Source organism: Neofelis nebulosa, chromosome 10 (genome assembly GCF_028018385.1).
Source record: "Neofelis nebulosa isolate mNeoNeb1 chromosome 10, mNeoNeb1.pri, whole genome shotgun sequence".
Taxonomy (NCBI): domain Eukaryota; kingdom Metazoa; phylum Chordata; class Mammalia; order Carnivora; family Felidae; genus Neofelis; species Neofelis nebulosa.
The window spans coordinates 21,621,091-21,640,307 of record NC_080791.1 but is presented as its reverse complement, the minus strand read 5'-3'; the positions used below and the strand labels follow the sequence as shown (position 1 = coordinate 21,640,307).

The 19,217-nt window shown below is 40.3% G+C and overlaps 1 protein-coding gene across 1 annotated transcript; it reads right to left on the bottom strand.

The window, feature by feature from the left end:
* Positions 1-7,751: 7,751 nt before the first annotated feature.
* On the bottom strand, positions 7,752-19,203 carry SPA17 (sperm autoantigenic protein 17). The gene is made up of 5 exons (XM_058687147.1): positions 19,075-19,203; positions 17,726-17,906; positions 13,540-13,610; positions 10,904-10,990; positions 7,752-8,074 (listed from the first exon to the last, which is right to left on the bottom strand). The coding sequence occupies exons 2-5, from the start codon at positions 17,877-17,879 to the stop codon at positions 7,931-7,933; spliced, it is 456 nt and encodes a 151-aa protein (XP_058543130.1). The 5' UTR covers positions 17,880-17,906; positions 19,075-19,203; the 3' UTR covers positions 7,752-7,930.
* Between the last annotated feature and the right edge of the window lie 14 nt (positions 19,204-19,217).

Below are 19,217 nucleotides of genomic sequence, written 5' to 3'. Positions count from 1 at the left end.
TATTAGGACGCTAATTTCATCATGAGGACTTCATCTAAACCAAAGTATCTCCCAAAGTCCCCATATCCAAATACTATCACATTGAGGGTTAGGGCCTCAACACATGAATTTGGGAGGAAGCACAGTTCAGTACGTAGTATTAATATTTGGAATTTTGGCAATTATAATTCATTTAGAGAAGAAATAGAAATGTGTATTTTTTTTGTTATGGATTAGCTTCTGATCAGCAGGTGTGTCCATCCCTGAATTTTTATGACATCACAGGAAGCAAAGAGTTTATATATGTGCAGGTATGTCAGAGACTTTCAACTTAATTATCATGGGTCAGGTTCCTTGGAAATGTTTTTTGACACTGATGGTTTTGAGAGTTTGAGTAGAGGTGGTTTACTGAACAACACCTGTAAGGATGGTAGGGAAGCAGGACTGGATAGAGGAGGAAGTTGAATTGTGATAAAGTTGCAACAGAAACTCAGCCAGTCCTATGTCTCAGAGCTGGGATGGCCATTCAGAGTGGTCTCAATTTAAGGCAAGGGGCTATGCCCTTGTACCACTGTAGTCATTAGATGCAAGCTGTCTCCAAGGAGGGTACAACCTAGGGTGAAGCAGCTCCCTAACAATGAAGGCAATTTCTAGAAAGGAAGTAGACTTTGGTCCTGACAAATTGGGGTGGGCATGGGGGCAGGTCTGAGCAGCACACCATAGCTTTCATTATGTTACCTGCACTATCTATTTTTTTTTAACGTTTTATTTATTTTTTTTTGAGACAGAGAGAGACAGAGCATGAACGGGGGAGGGGCAGAGAGAGAGGGAGACACATAATCGGAAGCAGGCTCCAGGCTCTGAGCCATCAGCCCAGAGCCCGACGCGGGGCTCGAACTCATGGACCGCGAGATCGTGACCTGAGCCGAAGTCGGACGCCCAACCAACCGAGCCACCCAGGCGCCCCTGTTACCTGCACTATCTAAAAGCAGGTGACTCTAAGGGCACCTGGGTGGCTCAGTCAGCTAAGCATCCGCCTCTCGGTTTCAGCTCAGGTCATGATCTCGCGGTTTCATGGGTGTGAGCCCCGCGTCAGGCTCTGTGCTGGCATCGTGGAGCCTGGTTGGGATTGTCTCTCTCCTTCTCCCTCTGTCTCTGGCCCTTCCCCACTAGTACTGTCTCTGTCTCCCTCAAAATAAAGAAATAAACTTAAAAAAAATTTAAAAGCAGGTGACTCTAAACTCATTGTTGGGTTAGCACTGCAGGGATCATGTTTCTTTTTAATTGCTCAAGTCTTTCAGGCAAGCATTGTTGGATTGGTACTGCAGGGATCATGTTTCCTTTCTAATTGCTCAAGTCTTCCTTTCTATTGTCTCAAGGATTTAAAAAATAAGTCTCTCTGACAGTTTCCAAAAGCAGCTTAATGCCTGGTTTATCAGACTGAGCCTTACTTCTTATTAATACAATTTCAATGGAATAAAATGCTTGAGTTTTTGGTCAGAAGCCCCTGAGACAGGTGTCTTCAGGGATACAATGATAGCAGACATTCATACCTTCTCCTTCTCCTACCTATCTGAGCCCCTTGGGAAAGTATATTCCTTCCTGTGGGGATCTCTTGGGTCGTAGAGTGCTGACAGTCCTTTGCCAAGGTATTTGGCAATGAGTGTGGTGGCTCTTGAGATTTTAGGTGTAGTAACATCACTGCCCAGCAGGCTTTTATATTTTGGCTCTATACAACAGAGGCTGCGTATTCCCAAGCACATTTCATCACGGAAGTGTTTTCATGTTCCGAAGTATTGTATTTTGCATGTCCACTCTCTTCTGAGAGCCTCACAGTCCTAAGTAATTGTCAATCCCAGTAGCTATATTTGTAAAAAGCACTTCAGATTGGATATAAGTTTATCACCATCATAAATCGATACAAAATGGGTCATTGTATGTTCATTACAGATATAAGGGAGAGGAAAAAAAGGACTAAAAACAAAGAGCCAAAGTCCTAGTGTTATATTTGTAAACTGCTTTTTAGAAATACCCTCAGGGCAAGAGGGGCGCCTGGGTGGCTTAGTCCGTTGGGCGTCAGACTTCAGCTCAGGTCATGATCTCGCAGTTTGTGAGTTCGAGCCCGGCGTCGGGCTCTGTGCTAACAGCTGGGAGCCTGGAGCCCGCTTCTGATTCTGTGTCTTCCCCTCTCTGTGCCCCTCCCCCGCTCCTGCTCTGTCTCTCTCAAAAAATAAATAAACATTAAAAAATTAAAAAAAAAAAAGAAATACCCTCAGGGCAAGAGAGCTCCTTGTAGGAAATTAGTACCTGGCTCTTATACAGCCTCCCTTCCCTCCCATAAAACAGGAACATGGAAAAAATTCCATAGGACAAAACCCAGTTTGGAGAAAATCTGATACCTGTTGAAATGTTTCCAAATACTAGAAAACTCAAGGTAGATTGAAGTATGGAGAAACTACTGGGTCACTTTTATTGAGAAGTTAGGGAAGTCACTGTTGAGTTTGCTTTAAGACTAACAACAATGGTGGATGATGTCACGTTTAAAGACAGAAGGGCAGCAACAATTCAGATTTTTTCTCTAGGTACAGTGTTCTTAATGTTTTATGAAAGCCTCATGGCCACAGATTCTCACCCTTAGCCTCCCACAGAACAAAATTTTGCATGTAAGTTAAAAAAATTTTTTTAATGTTTATTTTTGAGAGAGAGACACACACAAAGTGTGAGTGGGGGAGGGGCAGAGAGAGGGGGAGACACAGAATGTGAAGCAGGCTCCAGGCTCTGAGCTGTCAGCACAGAGCCTGATTCAGGGCTGGAACTCATGAACTGTGAGATCATGACCTGAGCCGAAGTTGGAAGCTTAACTGACTGAGCCACCCAGGTGCCTGTTTTAAAAACAGTTTAGGTTCTTTCTCACATGATGTTTCATGTTCTCCTGGACTCCAAAGCTCTTTCTCTTGGGAGATTTCCCTGTCTGCATTGCACAACTCCAAGTGGCGGGGCCGGGGGCGGGGTGGGGGGGGGGCGTTAACATTGCAATTTACGTGGCAGGTGACTCAGATCCCTACATTGCCATGTTTGTTAGCCCCTTGTTTGTTGTTTTAAGTTTTTCCTTTCATTTGTGATACTTCCCTGGTGTTTGGTTTTGGCAAAGAATTTAATAAACAGCATAGTGTGGTGTGAAGCCATGTGGTGATTAAAGTATTGTGGTGGGTATTTGTTGGTTGCCTGCCCAGAGTCTACTCTCCCTTCCTCCTGACAATATTCCTATATTTCCTAAAAGGGACATCAAACTTCCTTGAATTTCAACCAGGTTTTTTTGGGGGGCAGAACTGACCCTCTACTCCAAGTGGTGGGTTCTGATGTTGATAAGTACAGGCCAATTAGCATATTCTTTTCCCTTGGTCTCAGTGATTTATTCGAGGATGGATGTATAACCCGATCAGGGTTAATTTGATGGAGGAACAGAAATGTCTGTTCCCCCTTCTCCCCCCACTTTTGTATGAGCCACTAGAAAGAATTCACTCTTTTCTGCTCTGTGTAATAGGGGCACTAGGCAGTGAACAAACTAGCAAATCTGTATCCCTATGGAATGTACATTTCAGTAGGAGAAAGTGGGCAGTATAGAAGATCCATTAATTAGATGATGTTCAGAAGCATGGAGACAATTTTAAAAGATAAGGGAAAGGAATAAGAGAGGTGACAGGAGGCAATATCTGCATAGCGCTTTGCAGACCGAGATGGAGACTTTCGCTTTTAACTCTGAGTGAGACGAGAAGCCACTGGGAATTTTAAGCAGAGGAGTGATGAGGTATGATTTAACTAAAATAGGACGTTCTGGCTGCTGTTCTGCAAAGGGAAAAGAGTAGAAGCAGGGAGACTAGTTGTGACAGTTATAAGGCTTTAGTATATTGCAATATTTCACTCTTTTTAATATAATAAATCTAGAGAGAGGGGGGAGGCATATCTCGAAAGAAACTGTGGATGCAGCTTTTGGCTCATGGAGTTGACTGGAGTCAAACACAGAAAACTCACAAAGCTTTTAAGAAAAGCATATTGGCAAAACAACTAAACGAGACTAAGGGTGTGTGCAAGAAGAACAGAAATTTGGTCTCTCAATTGTCTATAGGCAGGAATCAGTTTGAGAATTCCATGTATCCACCAAGAAAGATATATTTTCCAGTGCCCTTTCCAGGTGACTAAGATAGATGATGGAAAAAGAATTATTTTCTAGACTGAAGAACCAAGAATTATGGAGAATAGACTGGAAAGTCATTCTGAGAGAGCAGAACCTATGCCTGATCATGGTACATTATTCCCTTTTCCAAATAGAGGAAACTGACAAGCTTCACTCAGTGGAATTTCATGTGTCATGGCCCAGTGACTGCCCTTTGCTTTCATTATTTTCTTTTTTTAATGACAGTATTTTTGTTGTGGTTACATTGTCTTGTACATCATTTGTTGTATGTTGGATGTATGAGAAGATACATGCTCTTTTAATTCATATGGCTCAAGAACAGCCATATTTGGACCTGATGTAGATCCTGTATTTCAAAGACTTGATGGGCCTTTTAGAGGTCTTGGGACAGGAAAGAATTATTTTGTATGTGAAAAGGATATGAATAATTATAACCAAGAGAGTACACTGTGGTAGACTGAATTACTGGTTCTTCACAATTCTTCACTACTCTGTAGTATTATTATGTATACATGAGGCCTTTGCTACGGTTGCATGGTGAGCAGTGTATTTTCTCACCTCTTGACTTTGGGTTTGTGTAAGTGATTTTCTTTGGTCAATGGGATGTCGGGGGAAGTGATATGGGAAAAACCTTGAAATATTCTTCTATGTTGGCTTTTTCTTCTTGTGCTTCTGTGACTCCCATGAGAAGAGCATGTCTTGGGTAGCATTTTCAGCATGGGCTCTGAATAGGACACATGAAGCAGAGACACATAGTAGACCCTTGGGCTCACAGCCTGAGGCAAACATTCCTCAGTCAACCCACAAACCTTCAGCTTAAAGTGGATCTGAACCTAATCTCAAGCCTGGAATCTGGCCTGCCTCAATTAAAGTGCTACTGATCCACAGACTCATGAGAAAAAGTAATTGTCTTAAATCTCTTTGGGATGGGTTATACAGCATTAGTGTGGTAATGACTGAGCAATAGAGAGTTAATTGCAATAATTCACAAGAGAGAGGATGGGAATCAGGGCCAGGGTGGTCACAGTAGAAGTGGTCAGATTTTGGGTATATTTTATAGATTAGAACCCACAGGTTTAGCCAATGGATTATAAATGAAGTGTGAAAGAAAGAGAGGAGTTGAGGATGAATTTTAGGCTTTTGGCTTGAGCAAACAGGAGAATGGAGTGGTCATTTTCTGAGACGGAAAAAACTGAGACAACTCAAGACTTGAAGTAACATCAGGAGCTGTTACTAGGAACAATGACATAGTATTGCATGTGTTTGAGTTGGCTTGAGTTGGCAAATAGGGATGTTAGGTTGGTCATCAAATATACAGGTTTGGAGTTGAAGGAAGGCCCAATGTATACAGGTGGACAGCTGAGAATAGTCAGCTTTTAATTTTTTTTTAAATATTTACTTATTTTGGGGAGACAGAGACAGAGTGCAAGCAGGGGAGGGGCAGAGAGAGAGGGAGACACAGAATCTGAAGCGGGCTCCAGGCTCCCAGCTGTCAGCACAGAGCCCGATGCTGGGCTTGAACCCACAAAGCGAGGGATCATGACCTGGCCTGAAGTCGGACACTCAGCCGGCTGAGCCGCCCAGGTGCCCCGAGATTAGTCAGATTTTAAAGCCATGACACTGAATAAGATCAACAAAAAAATGTGATCACTTGAAAAGGGGTCCAGTGACTGAGCCTGGTGGGCAGTTTCAAGTTTCATGGTTGGGGAGTTGAAGTTACCAGCAAAGGAGACTGAGAAGGAGCAGGCAGGAGAGAGAAGAGGAAAATGAGTTAAATGACAGTAAAGTGTTACTCATATGCATTGTTATAATACAGCATCCGTTCCTTCTTACTTTCTTCTCTTCCTTTTCCTCCTTCATCAAAAATGTCACCACCACTAGATTTGTGTGTGTATGTGTGTGTACGATATGGAAAGCACAGTGTTAATCACTTTATACAGAAATAAATATAACAGAATTATGAAGAAGGTAACAGGTATCTTATTCTTTTTTTCTCGGTATATACTCACTAGGAGGAAAATTCCTTTTTTCTCTTCTGGTCTTCTCTCTAGGACAGAGAAGCTAAGTGTTTGTATTAATTCTGGGTCCCCTTCATAATCGCCCAAGCAGGATGGCTTTGTTTGAAGAGCAAAAGGATTGGAGGCTGGTGCTTTGAATGGAATAGAATGAGTAGCTGGAATGCTGGAGTAGAGTTGATTATTATTTTTTTCTCCCTAAGCCTGGGAGGGGGGTTAAGGATGGGAGGAAGAGGTCCAGTGCATATTAGAGACTTGTGTTTAGCTAGCCTGCAGCTCCCTATTGACAGTAAGACCTTGGAAGGGGGGATGGCTGTCCGGAGGTGAGTGGAGATTGGAGAATGGATGCCATAACCTTGAAATCGTTGGCCTAAGTCATCTGATCTGAGTGGAGAACTTCTGTTCTTGGGTGAACTTCTGTTGTAGAGCCTGATAAAGTCTCAGAGACAGGAGTCGGTGTGGGGCAACAGGGCACCTGAAATAAAACTGCTTTGCAGAAAGAGAATGTCTGAGCTTAAGAAAAAGATCTAAGTGTTTGCAGGAGCACACTTGTTATGCACAACATGTGGCTGGCTTTAGAAGCTCCTCGAGATAGAGCCAGTCATGTTTTTGAGCTTTGGGGAACAATGGTTGTGTGACTAGGAACTGAGAGAGGTGTAATCCTAGAACCAAAGTTTGGGACATCCAATGTGTGCAGACTGGAATCTGAACCAGCCAGGACATTACCACAATGCTATATTATTGTGGTAGAAGATAACAGCATTAGTTAAACAAGACTCCATTTTTTTCCTCTATTTTGTTTTAAGAAGAGTACTGCATCTTTTGGTCTAAGACATGAACCCCACAGTTTCTTAGGTATTCAAGGGTGAGGAGGTCTCGAAAAGGAGAGACTGAACTTTCCAAAAATAAGGTACTGGGTGGGGGGCTTGAATGATTTGCTGGGGGGAAAAAAGGCATAAAGCCTCTGAGTTTATGATACACGTATTACTATTTGTGCTTTGGGGAAAACTTGGGAAGTTTTAGTTGAGGAAGGGTATTTAAGATGTTATGATGGCTTTTGTTTTTCTTAAATATGTTTTAGCCTTATTTTGTGTGGTTCTGGAGAGCAAAAAAATAAAAAACTGTCAGCTGCACGGGTGGAGGGACAGATAGTCACTACTGTATCATAGCACATGTATTGGGCTCAATACATTTTTCACTAAATGACTGCATGCATGCGTGACAAATGAAAACATATGGGTGAAACTTACAGGGAGGCAGATTTTTGACTCAGCTTATCTTTTTCATAATCTGAGTTATTAAAAAAAACTAAATGGACTATTCTCGAAAGGCAGTAAAATTCTCTATCACCAGGAGTGAAGCAGGAGCCAAAGGACTGTTTTGCAGCGATGTGATACGGGATTTATTCATTAGATGATGGTGAGACCACGTAACCTCTGAGGTCTCTGAAAACTCAGATACACCAGTTCTGTAACTTTAAATCCAAGGCTCTTCATCTTTACACATAGACTTGGGAGAAGTATAAATAAGACTCATGATCTCAGGGAAATCTTGAAGAGGCATGTGTTCAATGGCATGTTTATTAAACAAATGCTCATGACAGATTTTCACAACAGCAACAAATGTTATTTCACTACATCACATCTCCCTTGCTAAGAAAAAAAACAATCATAGCAAGGTTGATGGATTTGGATTATTTGTTCACATTTTTCTGGGGAGCGGGGGAGTAAAACCGGTCTCCTCACTCCTTTTCCTCTGTTTCCTTTTCTTGAGCATTACCTGGTTTCATTTTCTTCACCTCCTCTCTGACTAAATGTCCCCGGAAGGCTGCTTGGATTTTGACAGCAGCATTCTCCTGTTTTTCTTTTTCTTCTTCAGAAGATTCCTTCATGGAATGGATAAAAAATAAGAGACTTCTTAAATATCCAATATTTTGATGCCATAAAAATAGTGCATACGTTGAATCCATTGACGGTCGTAACAACTGAGATCTGTTGCTTCCTAACAGAATTTTACATACTTGTCACACCGTATATGTACCAAATGGTGAGTGCCAAAATGGCAGACATTTTGTTTTGTCATTCTTTAATATGTCTCTGCAGTAAATGATCATTGCCAACTCCCCCAGGCCCCACCAAATAGTTCCTATTTAACAGTTCCCAATAACATTTTTTTAAAATAAGTAAGAATCCTTAAAGCTTGGTAAAAATGTCAAGAAGAATAGTAAGTGTCCTGTTTCTAAATAATCATGATTACATGAAATTAATTTCTTAATTTCTCAATGGTTAGCTAATCAAAATCATACATTTAAAGCAATAATGTCAGTTTTAAGGTGGTGGGCTGAACTTCTGTATATAGCTCCTTTTTTTTAAATTGAGGTATAATTTACCTAAATTGTAGACAGTGGAACACAGAGATCTTAAGGGTCTAGTTCAATAGCTACATAGTTTTTAATATATAATTTTAAATTATAACAGTGATACATATACATTTAAAAACTTAAATGTCACTGGTAGTGAAAGATTTCTCCCCCTTTCCAAATCATACTCCTAAGATGTATCCATTATTATGGGTTGAGTATATATATCCCTCAAAACGCTTTCTGTATACAAAGTATTCATATGGGTATATACATGCCTTTTTATTTAAAAAATGAGATCATGCTAATTACAATGTTCACAACTACTTTTTTGTAACTATCTATCTTGGTTCTCTTTTCAATGTATATAACTCTGCCCATTCTTTTTTTTTTTTTTTTTTTTTTTTAATAACACCATTGTATTACATTGTACTAATGGAACTTGATTTATTTACTCAGTCTCCTGTTGATGGACCCTTGGGGTGTTTATACCCCTTACTCCATTAAAAAAGCAATGAGGCACAGGGGCGCCAGGGTGGCTCAGTTGGTTAAGCATCTGACTCCGGATTTCTATGTGCTAACAGCACTGAGCCTGCTTGGGAATCTCTCTCTCTCTCTCTCTCTCTCTCTCTCTCTGCTCCTCTCACCCCCTCAAAATAAATAAATAAACATTATAAAAATACAATGAGGCAATTCTAGCTTTTAAACTTTTTTTAAAAAATTAAAAAATATTTTTTAAAGTTTTTTTTTTAAAGTTTATTTGAGACAGAGGGAGAGACAGAGTGCGAGTGAGGGAGGGGTAGAGAGACAGGGAGACACAGAATCAAAGCAGCTCCAGGCTCTGAGCTGTCAGCACAGAGCCCAACACGGGGCTCAAACCCATAAGCCGGGAGATCATGACCTGAGCTGAAGTTGGACGCTCAACCGACTGAGCCACCCAAGCACTCCTAGCTCTTAAACTTTTAAATGCAAACAGAATGGTATTAAAACCTCTGAGATATACCCCAATATGGGCAAATAATTATAGCGAAGTTGGAAATCAATGAGATCTCAACTCAAACTTTTGAAATTCTGCGTAAGGGCAACTACTAAAGATGTAAGGAAATGAAACTCCCTTTCGTCTTCCCTGACCTCCCATTGCACCTTATGGCAATGTTAAGCTGATTGGGTTGTACTGATATAATACTGGAGTAATTTATAAAGGTTATGGGGAAAAGTTCTGCCCCCCACTGGGTAGGAGGTGAGGTTTTCCTTGAAGGGGAGGCCTACTTTGGGTGTCAAGACCAAGTTTGGCCTAACTGGGACATCAAGATATGAAAAGGAACTCAGAAGTTTGGTCTTCAATGCTGTAGAGAGTGAATTCTTTCTCACTAGGGTTGGTCCTCTTGAGTCTGGACTATGAAGAATATAGACAGTGATATGCTGGCAAATGTTTATATACGGACTCTCCAGAAAAAAAAAAAGGCTGATTTGCAGTATTGGCCACAATCTTAATACTCCTACTGTGGCTGATTTCAAGCTACTAAATAGACATTACTGAACATGGGTTTGTACACATGTGCACAGTTGTCTCTTGAGAGCTGGCCCTAGCACACTAGTGAGAATAGGTATCTTTGAAGGTGGGCCCTGCTCAGGTCTTTGTTGCTTAGATGTGGGCTGTCAGGCAGGAAGCCATTTAGGCAGTAGTGCATGGAAGGTGGATAAGACACACTGTGTGAGGCCATTTTATTTGGTGGCACGTAATTCTCTGTGAGTTTCCTTTTGTTATCTCTGAACCTTTGCCACTGTGTGGTAATGAGAGCATCAATTAGTGAAAGACTCCCAAAGGGGAAAATGAATCTGAAGCATCAAGACTGGGGCAGTGAGTTCTGTCTGTTCTTCTTGGGGAGATTTCCCCACCCAATGACAATCATGGAAAATAAGGTTTTATTTTTAAAGGGAAGAATGAGTTTTCCTTTATAATAGGCACAGCTAAACATGATCCACTGGCTAGTTTATCACTGATGCTACTTATCTAGAAAGTAAAATCATTATTTTAGCAATATGGATAACAGACTAGATTCATATTGGAAATACGATTTTAAAGTTTATTTGTTTTGAGAGAGAGAGCGAGCGAGCACACAAGCATGCAGGGGAAGGGCAGAAAGAGACAGAGATTGAGAATCTCAGCCACTCCCAGTGCCTCTGTGGGGCTCGAACTCTCAAACCGAACTAAACCATGAGAACATGACCTGAGCCAAAATCAAAAGTCGGATGCTCGACCGACTGAGCTACCCAGGGGCTCCTGGAGTACAATTTTAAGTTGAGTGATATCTTTCTTTGTAGGAATCTAATAGTGTACAGAAAACAACTTACTAAGGCTGTGACTGGTGTCTCATCTTCTTTCACAGATGTGTGAGACTTTTCTTTTTCCGACTCACAACTCCCAGTTGATTCGTGCTCCTGGAAGAGGGGTGAGAGGATCAGAGGCAATATTCTAAAACAGTAAAGTCTTGGGTCAAACTACTTAAAGGTAATTAAATATTGCTTTATGTTATTGAGAAGAAGTGGGGATTAAATACATACTGTTTTTTTTTCAAGTAGGTTGGAAAAAAATAAATACATGAAAACTCTCAAGGGAATATGTATAAACAAATATGACCAAGGAACTCGTAGAAAATGTTTGATTTTTTGCTTTTGGAATGTAACATGGTTGGTTTTATATTAAAAACAAGCCATTGTCTTATACTAAAAGTTGATAATATGCTGTAATTAATCTTTTTTTAATGTTTATTTTTGGGAGAGAGAGAGAGAGAAAGAGAGAGAGAGAGACTGAGGGAGGGGCAGAGAGAGAAAGAGAGAGAGAATCTCAAGCAGTTTCTGCACCATCAGAGCAGAGCTAAACGAAGGGCTAGAACTCATGAACTATGGGATCATGACCTAAGCTGAAGCCAAGAGTTGGATGCTTAACCCAAACTGAGCCACCCAGGAGCCCTCATGCTGTAATGATCTTGAACAAAATATAAAAAAGAAGTGCTGATAGTTTTTAAAATAAGAACAAAATATATGCCATTGTGTCTCATGTGTGAAGTCAGGTTGACTTTTTTTTTTAAACTTTATTTCTTTTTGAGAGAGAGACAGAGAGAGCAAGAGGGAGAGGGGAAGAGAGGAGAGAGAGGGAGAGAGAGAGAATCCTAAGCAGGCTCTGCACTGTCAGCACAGAGCCCGATGTGGGGCTCGAACTCACAGGCCGTGGGATCATAACCTGAGCCAAAATCAAGAGTCGGAAGCTGAACTGACTGAGCCACTCAGGCACCCCTCAAGTTGACTTTTTAATGAAGTTTGTAGATTAAAAATGATGTCAAATAATTAAGTTCTACTGTGGGGAACCATTTAAACAAAAAAGGGAGGGGGAGGGGAATCAGTTCTGCCTATTTTGACATGGTTATTGAAAATTTCCACCAAAATAGAGGCATTGCTAATTCACAACCTATGGGAAGAGTTTCTTTCATCTGTAAAACAGAAATCTGAAGACATATAAGCTAATCAAGTAAAGTCTTCAGAATTCAAAAGATATGAAAAAAAAACACCCTGAAATTGCTATGTGACACAAAGATTTAAAACTTTTCGACATTATTCCTTTGATTGCAGTAAAACATGAATACAGAGAATCTAGTTAAACGGAAACAAACTCAACACCCCCACATCTGGCAGGCACAAATGGATGGAACTTCACGTTTGAACTTATGGAATAAGTGACAGGTATTTCCCCAGGAAATTCCCCAAATCTATTGGGAACACCATCAAAACTTGAACTTGGCTAATTCCTTTTAATTCTTCTTTTTTAAGTTTATTTTGAGAGAGAGAAAGAGGGAGAGCATGCGTGTGTGTGTGTGGGGGGGGTGCAGAGACAGAATGAGAGAGAGAGAGAGAGAGAAACAGAGAGAGAGAGAGAGAGAGAGAGAGAGAGAGAGAGAGAGAGAATTCCAAGCAGGCTCCCTGCTGTCAATGCAGAGCCTGATGTGGGGCTGGATCTCACAAACAGTGAGATTATGGCCTGACCTGAGCTGGAATCGAGTTGGACGCTTAACTGACTGAGCCACCTAGGGGCCCCGTATTCTTCTTAATTCTAATATCTGATGGTGCTTTGTGGCTAATGTATTATCTCAGTTGTCTAGCAGAGTGCTTCTCAGACTTCAAGGTACCTACAAATCACTTTGGGAGCTTGTTAAAATTCAGCTTCTGATTTGTAGATCTGGAGTAGGGCCTGAAACAGAAGTTCCATAAAGTTCCCAGCTCATGCCAGTGATGTTGGGTCACACACAGCCCTTCTCAACCAGTGCTCCTCTTCTGGACCACAGAACACAGTGTTTCTGTTCAACTATTCTCTCAATTCTCCCACAGATAGTAAATAAGTAGAATCATTCTAGACACAAAGGAGAGAATGATTCCCTACATGCAATGAGTGCCTTTGGCTTAGGGCTTAATTATTTTGAGGAACCTTGGTTGAGACAAGCTGGTTGTAGGAATGCTGCTAAAGAGAAGACAGGTTCAGTGTCTGAATAGATTAGCTTTATAGAAAAAACACCATTACAAACATTAATTCTAATCAGCAATTTGTAAGATGTCAATGATGATGAAACAACTGGATAAATGGTGCTTTATTTTATGAAATGTCATTCATTAATTCAACATATATTTACTGAGGATCTGCTATTGCTAAGCACTGTGATACTCAATGAAATTTGAAGAATAAATGAGGGTAATCATTCTGTAACTTTCAAGTACATTCTTCCTCTTGATCGTCTTTCAATTTCAGCTAAGTATCCAACCACGATTTAGATACTTGGGAAAAAAATTTCTCCTCAGAAAGAACAACACACTTAAAAAGGTTTAGGCAGATATTTGTGATGTCTCTCATGATGTTCATGATTCTGGGGAGATCCCGATGATCTCTGCTTTGGAGATAGGGAGAATAAATAACCCAATCCACGAGTTTCATAGGACCGTACCTTGAATGCATGGTTGTTATAGAAGCGGTCATCTACCTTAGTCCCCCATTCTGCTGGATCAAAGTTGGTTTCTAAATTAAAAAATATATATACAATAATTTCAGACTTATTTTGAGTTCATTAAAGTAAATCCAGAATAGTAACACAAAACAAGTTTTCTTTTTCAAATCACAGGTTCTTTACTGCCAGCTGAAAATCTTATTATTTTTAAATTTTTATTTATTTTTTAATTTACTTTTAAAAAATTTTATTAAAAATTTTTTAATGTTTATTTTTGAGAGAGAGAGAGAGCGCAAGCAGGGGAGGGGCAGAGAGAGAGGGAAACACAGAATCTGAAACAGGCTCCAGGCTCCAAGTTGTCAACACAGAGCCTGATGCAGGGCTTGAACTCATGAACCGGGAGATCATGACCTGTGCCGCAGCTGGAGGCTTAACAGACTGAGCCACCCAGGTGCCCCTTTTTTAAATTAAAAACAATTTTTTTAATGTTTATTTTTGAGAGAGACAGAGAGTGAGTGGGGGAGGGATGGAGAGAGAGGGAGACACAGAATCTGAAAAGGCTCAAGGCTCTGAGCTGTCAGCACAGAGCCTCATGTGGGGGCTCAAAACCACCAACCGGGAGATCATAACCTGTGCTGAAGTCAGATGCTTAACGGATTGAGCCACCCAGGTGCCCCTGGAGAGGTTTTTTAAAAAGTGAGGCATATTATATATAGTCAGTAGATACAAACAGGAAGAAGTATTTATATTTAAGCAGAATTTTTCTTTAACTTTTCATTATGAACAATTTCAAACTTAGAAAGTAGAATAACATAACAAGTTCCCATTTGCACATTATTCAGATTCAACAATCATAAACTCATGATTTATCTTATCTGTAACTTCACTCAACTTCCCATCCTTTCTTCTGATTATTTTCAAGCCAATTCCAGGATTCCTATTGTTATCTACAAATATTTATTTCAGTATGAATCTCTAAGATATAAAGAAACCACAATATCACTATCACATCTAAAACACTAATTCCTTAGTACCAGCTATCCTAATTTTCTCCATTGTCTAATATATTTTTATTTATTTTTTACTGTTGATTTGTTCAAATCAGAACCCAAACAATGGATACATACAGACTTTTGTTGTGTCTTTTGAATATCTTTTGATTGAAAGATTTTTTTACCTATCTCCCAGCCCATATTTTTTCCTTGTAATTTTTTTATTGAGGAAATTGGGTCATTTTTCCTTTGGAGTTTCCCACAGTTTAGATATTTCTGATTCCATTCCTATGACTTTTAATAAGTTCCTTTGCTTTCGAATTTTCTGTAGCTGATTCAGGTTTTATTTATTTATTTATTTATTTATTTATTTATGTTATTTAGCAAGAATACTTTATAGATAGTGCAGTGTAATTCTGTCAGGATATACATAATATGTAGTTGTTTCTCTTTTTAAGGGGATTGTTTCTTTTCTTTGAGGCCCATTGATGATGATTGCTTAGATAATTTCTTTAGGGATTGCAAACTGGCAATGCTCTTATTAGATCATTACTTCTTGTTTTCTGGAGCAATCAGTAAAGAAAAACTTTCCCGTATCAACTATTTGGTTACCCTGACGTAAGGTTCATCCAGAAAAGGCAGGTTGAAGGTTTGATTCCCTTTATCGGCCAGTTTTCAGAATAATCAGTTGGTTTCTTAGGATCCTCTCAAAAAGGTTTTGTTTGTTTTTATCATTATGAACTAATGAATATTTAAGAAATTGGATAAACTTCGATCCATTGCATTTTTTATTCTTCCTGATGCTTTAATTGTCCAAAATTGGCCAGTTGGAGCTTATTTGCGTGCTCAGATGCTCCTGAGTCCATTGGAAACAACTCTAGAGTAGATGATCTCTTGTTCCATTCCACCCAGTGTGTCCATGAAAGACACAGTGAAGAAGGTCTGGGTAATAAACTGGTAATCTTCAATAATGTGACATAATGTGATTTTAAGAGAACCTGCCACAAAGGCACACGTTTTCAATAGCAAGAACTGTTACTTGAAGACACCTGCGTCATAAAGCCTTTCTATGGCATAGGGATGGTCTTGAGCGAGTTTTATCATAACCAAATGCCCACCTTTTTCTTAGGGATTTGTGATATCACTTATATCAAATGCTAACATGTTTCCTGTCAGAAAAATAAAAATTAAGACCAATAATTAGCTATGAAGAATGCTGGCAAGGGAATTCTTGCCTTGTGTGAGAGACTGGGCTAGAGGAATTTTTCTTCCCTTTTGGAGAGACTAAATTCTGACACTTGTATCAGTTGGATAACTCACCTTCGGTTTACATGAGTGAAAATGGTTGTCATGCTTCAAATGTTTTCAAATAGTTTTATACAGTTTTTATCAGTTAGAGAGCTAGTATTCTGAGACCATCAGTCTGAATCACCAATTGCTTTAATTACCATGATCCAGTAGCAATGACTCAAATGTTTTTGTAACGGGACATTTCTGAGATCTAAAATTAAATAAATGACTAAAGACATTTTACTCATGAATTTGTAAAATTAATGCTATAATAACAAAATTAAATGAACGTTCATTGTTATTCACCTCTTACCCTAAAAGATTTCGCTTGATAGCTTTTTAGTGGCACTGAAGTTTCAAGTTGTGCAACAGACAGTCATACTGACTGGATATGGAAAAGACCAGCAACATTCAGGAAATTGGCAGAGATTCTGAGCTCTGCCTGGATTGAGATAAAACAAGATGGTGGAGCTGTGCCGTGTGTATGGGAGTGGTTTTAATTCAAGCCTTGTGGTAGGTTTCCTTCTCCTGGAAGATGATTTGAAATGGAATGCTTACTTACCTGTAGTTATTTCTAGTCACCTTTACCACTCTCTTGGAATACTGTAGTCAAAAGTAATGATGGTAACGACTTACACAAAATGGTTGTTCTAATCAAGAATAGGGTTTTTTTTAATAGAAATGTATAGCTGTAACCATGTATAGCTGTAACTAATCCTACTGCATTAGTCATAAACCAAGTTGTAACTTGATAGTTACGAGCCTTCAAGGCCGGTACTTTGGAAATTTTGTTTCTGGAAGTAAAGAAGCTGCTTTGGCTCTCAACCTGTCATATTAGCATGAATTTTAGTCTCTGGGCAGGACAGGACCTTGGGAGAATAGAGAAAGAATATAAATTATCTTCCCAAGCTGGAATTTCACATTTATTTATTTATTTATTTATTTATTTAAATTAAAAAAAATTTTTTTTAAATGTCTGAGACAGAGAGAGACATAGCACAAGCAGGGGAGGAGCAGAGAGAGAGAGGGAAACACAGAATCTAAAGCAGGCTTCAGGCTCTGAGCTGTCAGCACAGAGCCCGAGGTGGGGCTCGAACTCATGGAGTGCGAGATCATGACCTGAACTGGAGCTGGATGCTCAACCAACTGAGCCACTCAGGTGCCCTGGAATTTTTCTTTTTATTTTTATTTTTTAATTTTTATTTATTTATTTATTTATTTTAAAGTTTATTTTTGAGACAGAGAGAGATAGAGCATGAACGGGGGAGGGTCAGAGAGAGAGGGAGACACAGAATCTGAAACAGGCTCCAGGCTCTGAGCTGTCAGCACAGAGCCCGACGCGGGGCTCGAACCCATGAACTGTGAGATCGTGACCTGAGCTGAAGTCGGACGCTTAGCCGACTGAGCCACCCAGGCGCCCCTGGAATTTTACTTTTTAAAAGCTGTTTTTCTCCGTGCCTTCATTCACTATTTAAGGAGCACAGAATTATATTTTGCAACACTCACGATTCTTTCAAGTAAGAAGGGTCAAAATGTATAGAAAGTCACAAACTCTCCTCCCAGGAAGAACAGTCAACTGCCTGGGATGCATAGGAACAGCCTGTTGGAAAAAGCAGAGCTAGACTGGATGATCTCTTGAGTTTCCCTTCCACCCAGTGTGTCCATGAAAAACACAGTGAAGAAGGTCTGGGAAAAATACTGGTAATCTTCAATAATGTGACATAATGTGATTTTAAGAGAACCTGCCACAAAGGCACATGTTTTCAATAGCAAGAACTGTTATTTGAAGACCCCTGCTTCATAAAGCCTTTCTATGGCATAGGGATGGTCTTAAGCAAGTTTCATGATAACCAAATGCTTAGTCTCTTACTTAAAGAAAAATATGCCTATTTTAAAAAGCTTACTCTCTCGTTTCTCTAGAAGATTTTCAAAATATGCTGCTGCAAAAGCTGGTATGTTTTCTGGTTGCTCCCTCAGAATCTCGCGTGTCAGCCCTTCAAGAAGATTCCCAAATCCTTGTGGAATTCGGTAGTGGGTGTTGGAGAATGGAATCGACATCTCCTTGGAAGGAAATGCCTATCGTACCTAGAGATTCATTAAAGGGCACAGTCTTTAAAATTGTCTGATTTTACTTATATAATCACAACTATGTCAAATTATTTCTGAGACCCAAATTTTCTGGACTTGAATTCTTCCCCCCCCCACCCCGTCCACACAACCCCAATCCATCATTTCTTCCAAAGAATTTTGAACTTTCCATTATTAATTAGAATATTATAAATACAGACCCATTTAACAGGCCGAATCATTTTTTTACATTAAAAAATCACACATTTTTCACTATAGCACTAAATACTTTTTCTCTCTGACCCCTTTTTTTGTCTTTAAAAGGTGAGGGTAATTTCTGCTATCCCACAGGAATTCAGAGAAAATGACTGTTAACAATTTATCATAAATCGCCGAGAAGACGCTGTTTGGGATCTAAAATTTAAAAAAAAAAAATGAAGAACTAATGTTGGTTCTAGAAATTACTCTAGTGTGTTGCACGAAGAAGTTTAATACTTAGTCTTGTCCTAGTTTCCACTTCTGAAGCATGACCTACAAGGCCTCGAAGCACCTATATGCTCTGAAGGGGGGAAGCAGGGGCAGTGGGGAGGGTGGGTGGGTGGTGGCCGCAAGGTCAAGACTTTGCAGTCCTAGCGTCCAAAATTTTGGGATTCTTCCATTTTCTGGTTTTGTCTTGACCAGGTCTTATCTTCCTGTCTTGGAATACAAGGACTAGATTAAGGATAGCAGCCAAGTGGCGGGTTGGGCTGCTGAGTAAGCAAATGACACTCAGGGACCTGGCTTTTTGGTGAAGGTGTCAATGTCACAAAAGCCCGCAAGCCGTGGTAGGGGTCTAGGTGAGGGACTCGACGGTTGAATGAGGCCCCATCTGTGGAGGATGTTTTTCTTTTTTCTTTTTTTTTACGGAACAGGAGATGAGGTGTCGAATCGTTGTAGGGTTGTGAAAAGTACTGGTGAGACCCTGAACCAAACTGGGGACTGGAGGGCGGTCGGAGGGGGAACGGTGGTCTAGTCAGGGGCGAGACGTCGAGGAGCTGGGATTTCAGACTCTCGCAGAATGGGCTGCCTCGGCGCCCAACCTCTCCTAGCCATCCCGGAATTTGTCGGGGATCCTGAGAAAATACGAGAGGAAAAGGGAAAAGGCGAGGTCTTAGTTTTGGAGAGGAAGTGGGGTAAACCGCCTCACCTCTTGGTTCTCTCAGAGCTGGTGCCGTTGGTTCCAGTTGTTATTTCTCGTTGCTGGGTAACCGTTTTTTTGTTTTTTTTTTTGTAACTCCCACTACGGCGGCCGGGAAGGGGAGAGGCACGGCTTCGCCCGGCTGCCGGTGC

Excerpts from the sequence above, each read along its gene's own strand:
- SPA17 (XM_058687147.1), bottom strand. The coding sequence starts at position 17,879 with ATGTCGATTCCATTCTCCAACACCCACTACCGAATTCCACAAGGATTT. Across the intron at positions 13,611-17,725 it reads TCTTCTAGAGAAACGAGAGA|AAACCAACTTTGATCCAGCA; the intron begins GTAAGCTTTTTA and ends TTTTTAATTTAG. Across the intron at positions 10,991-13,539 it reads ATAACAACCATGCATTCAAG|GAGCACGAATCAACTGGGAG; the intron begins GTACGGTCCTAT and ends CCCCTCTTCCAG.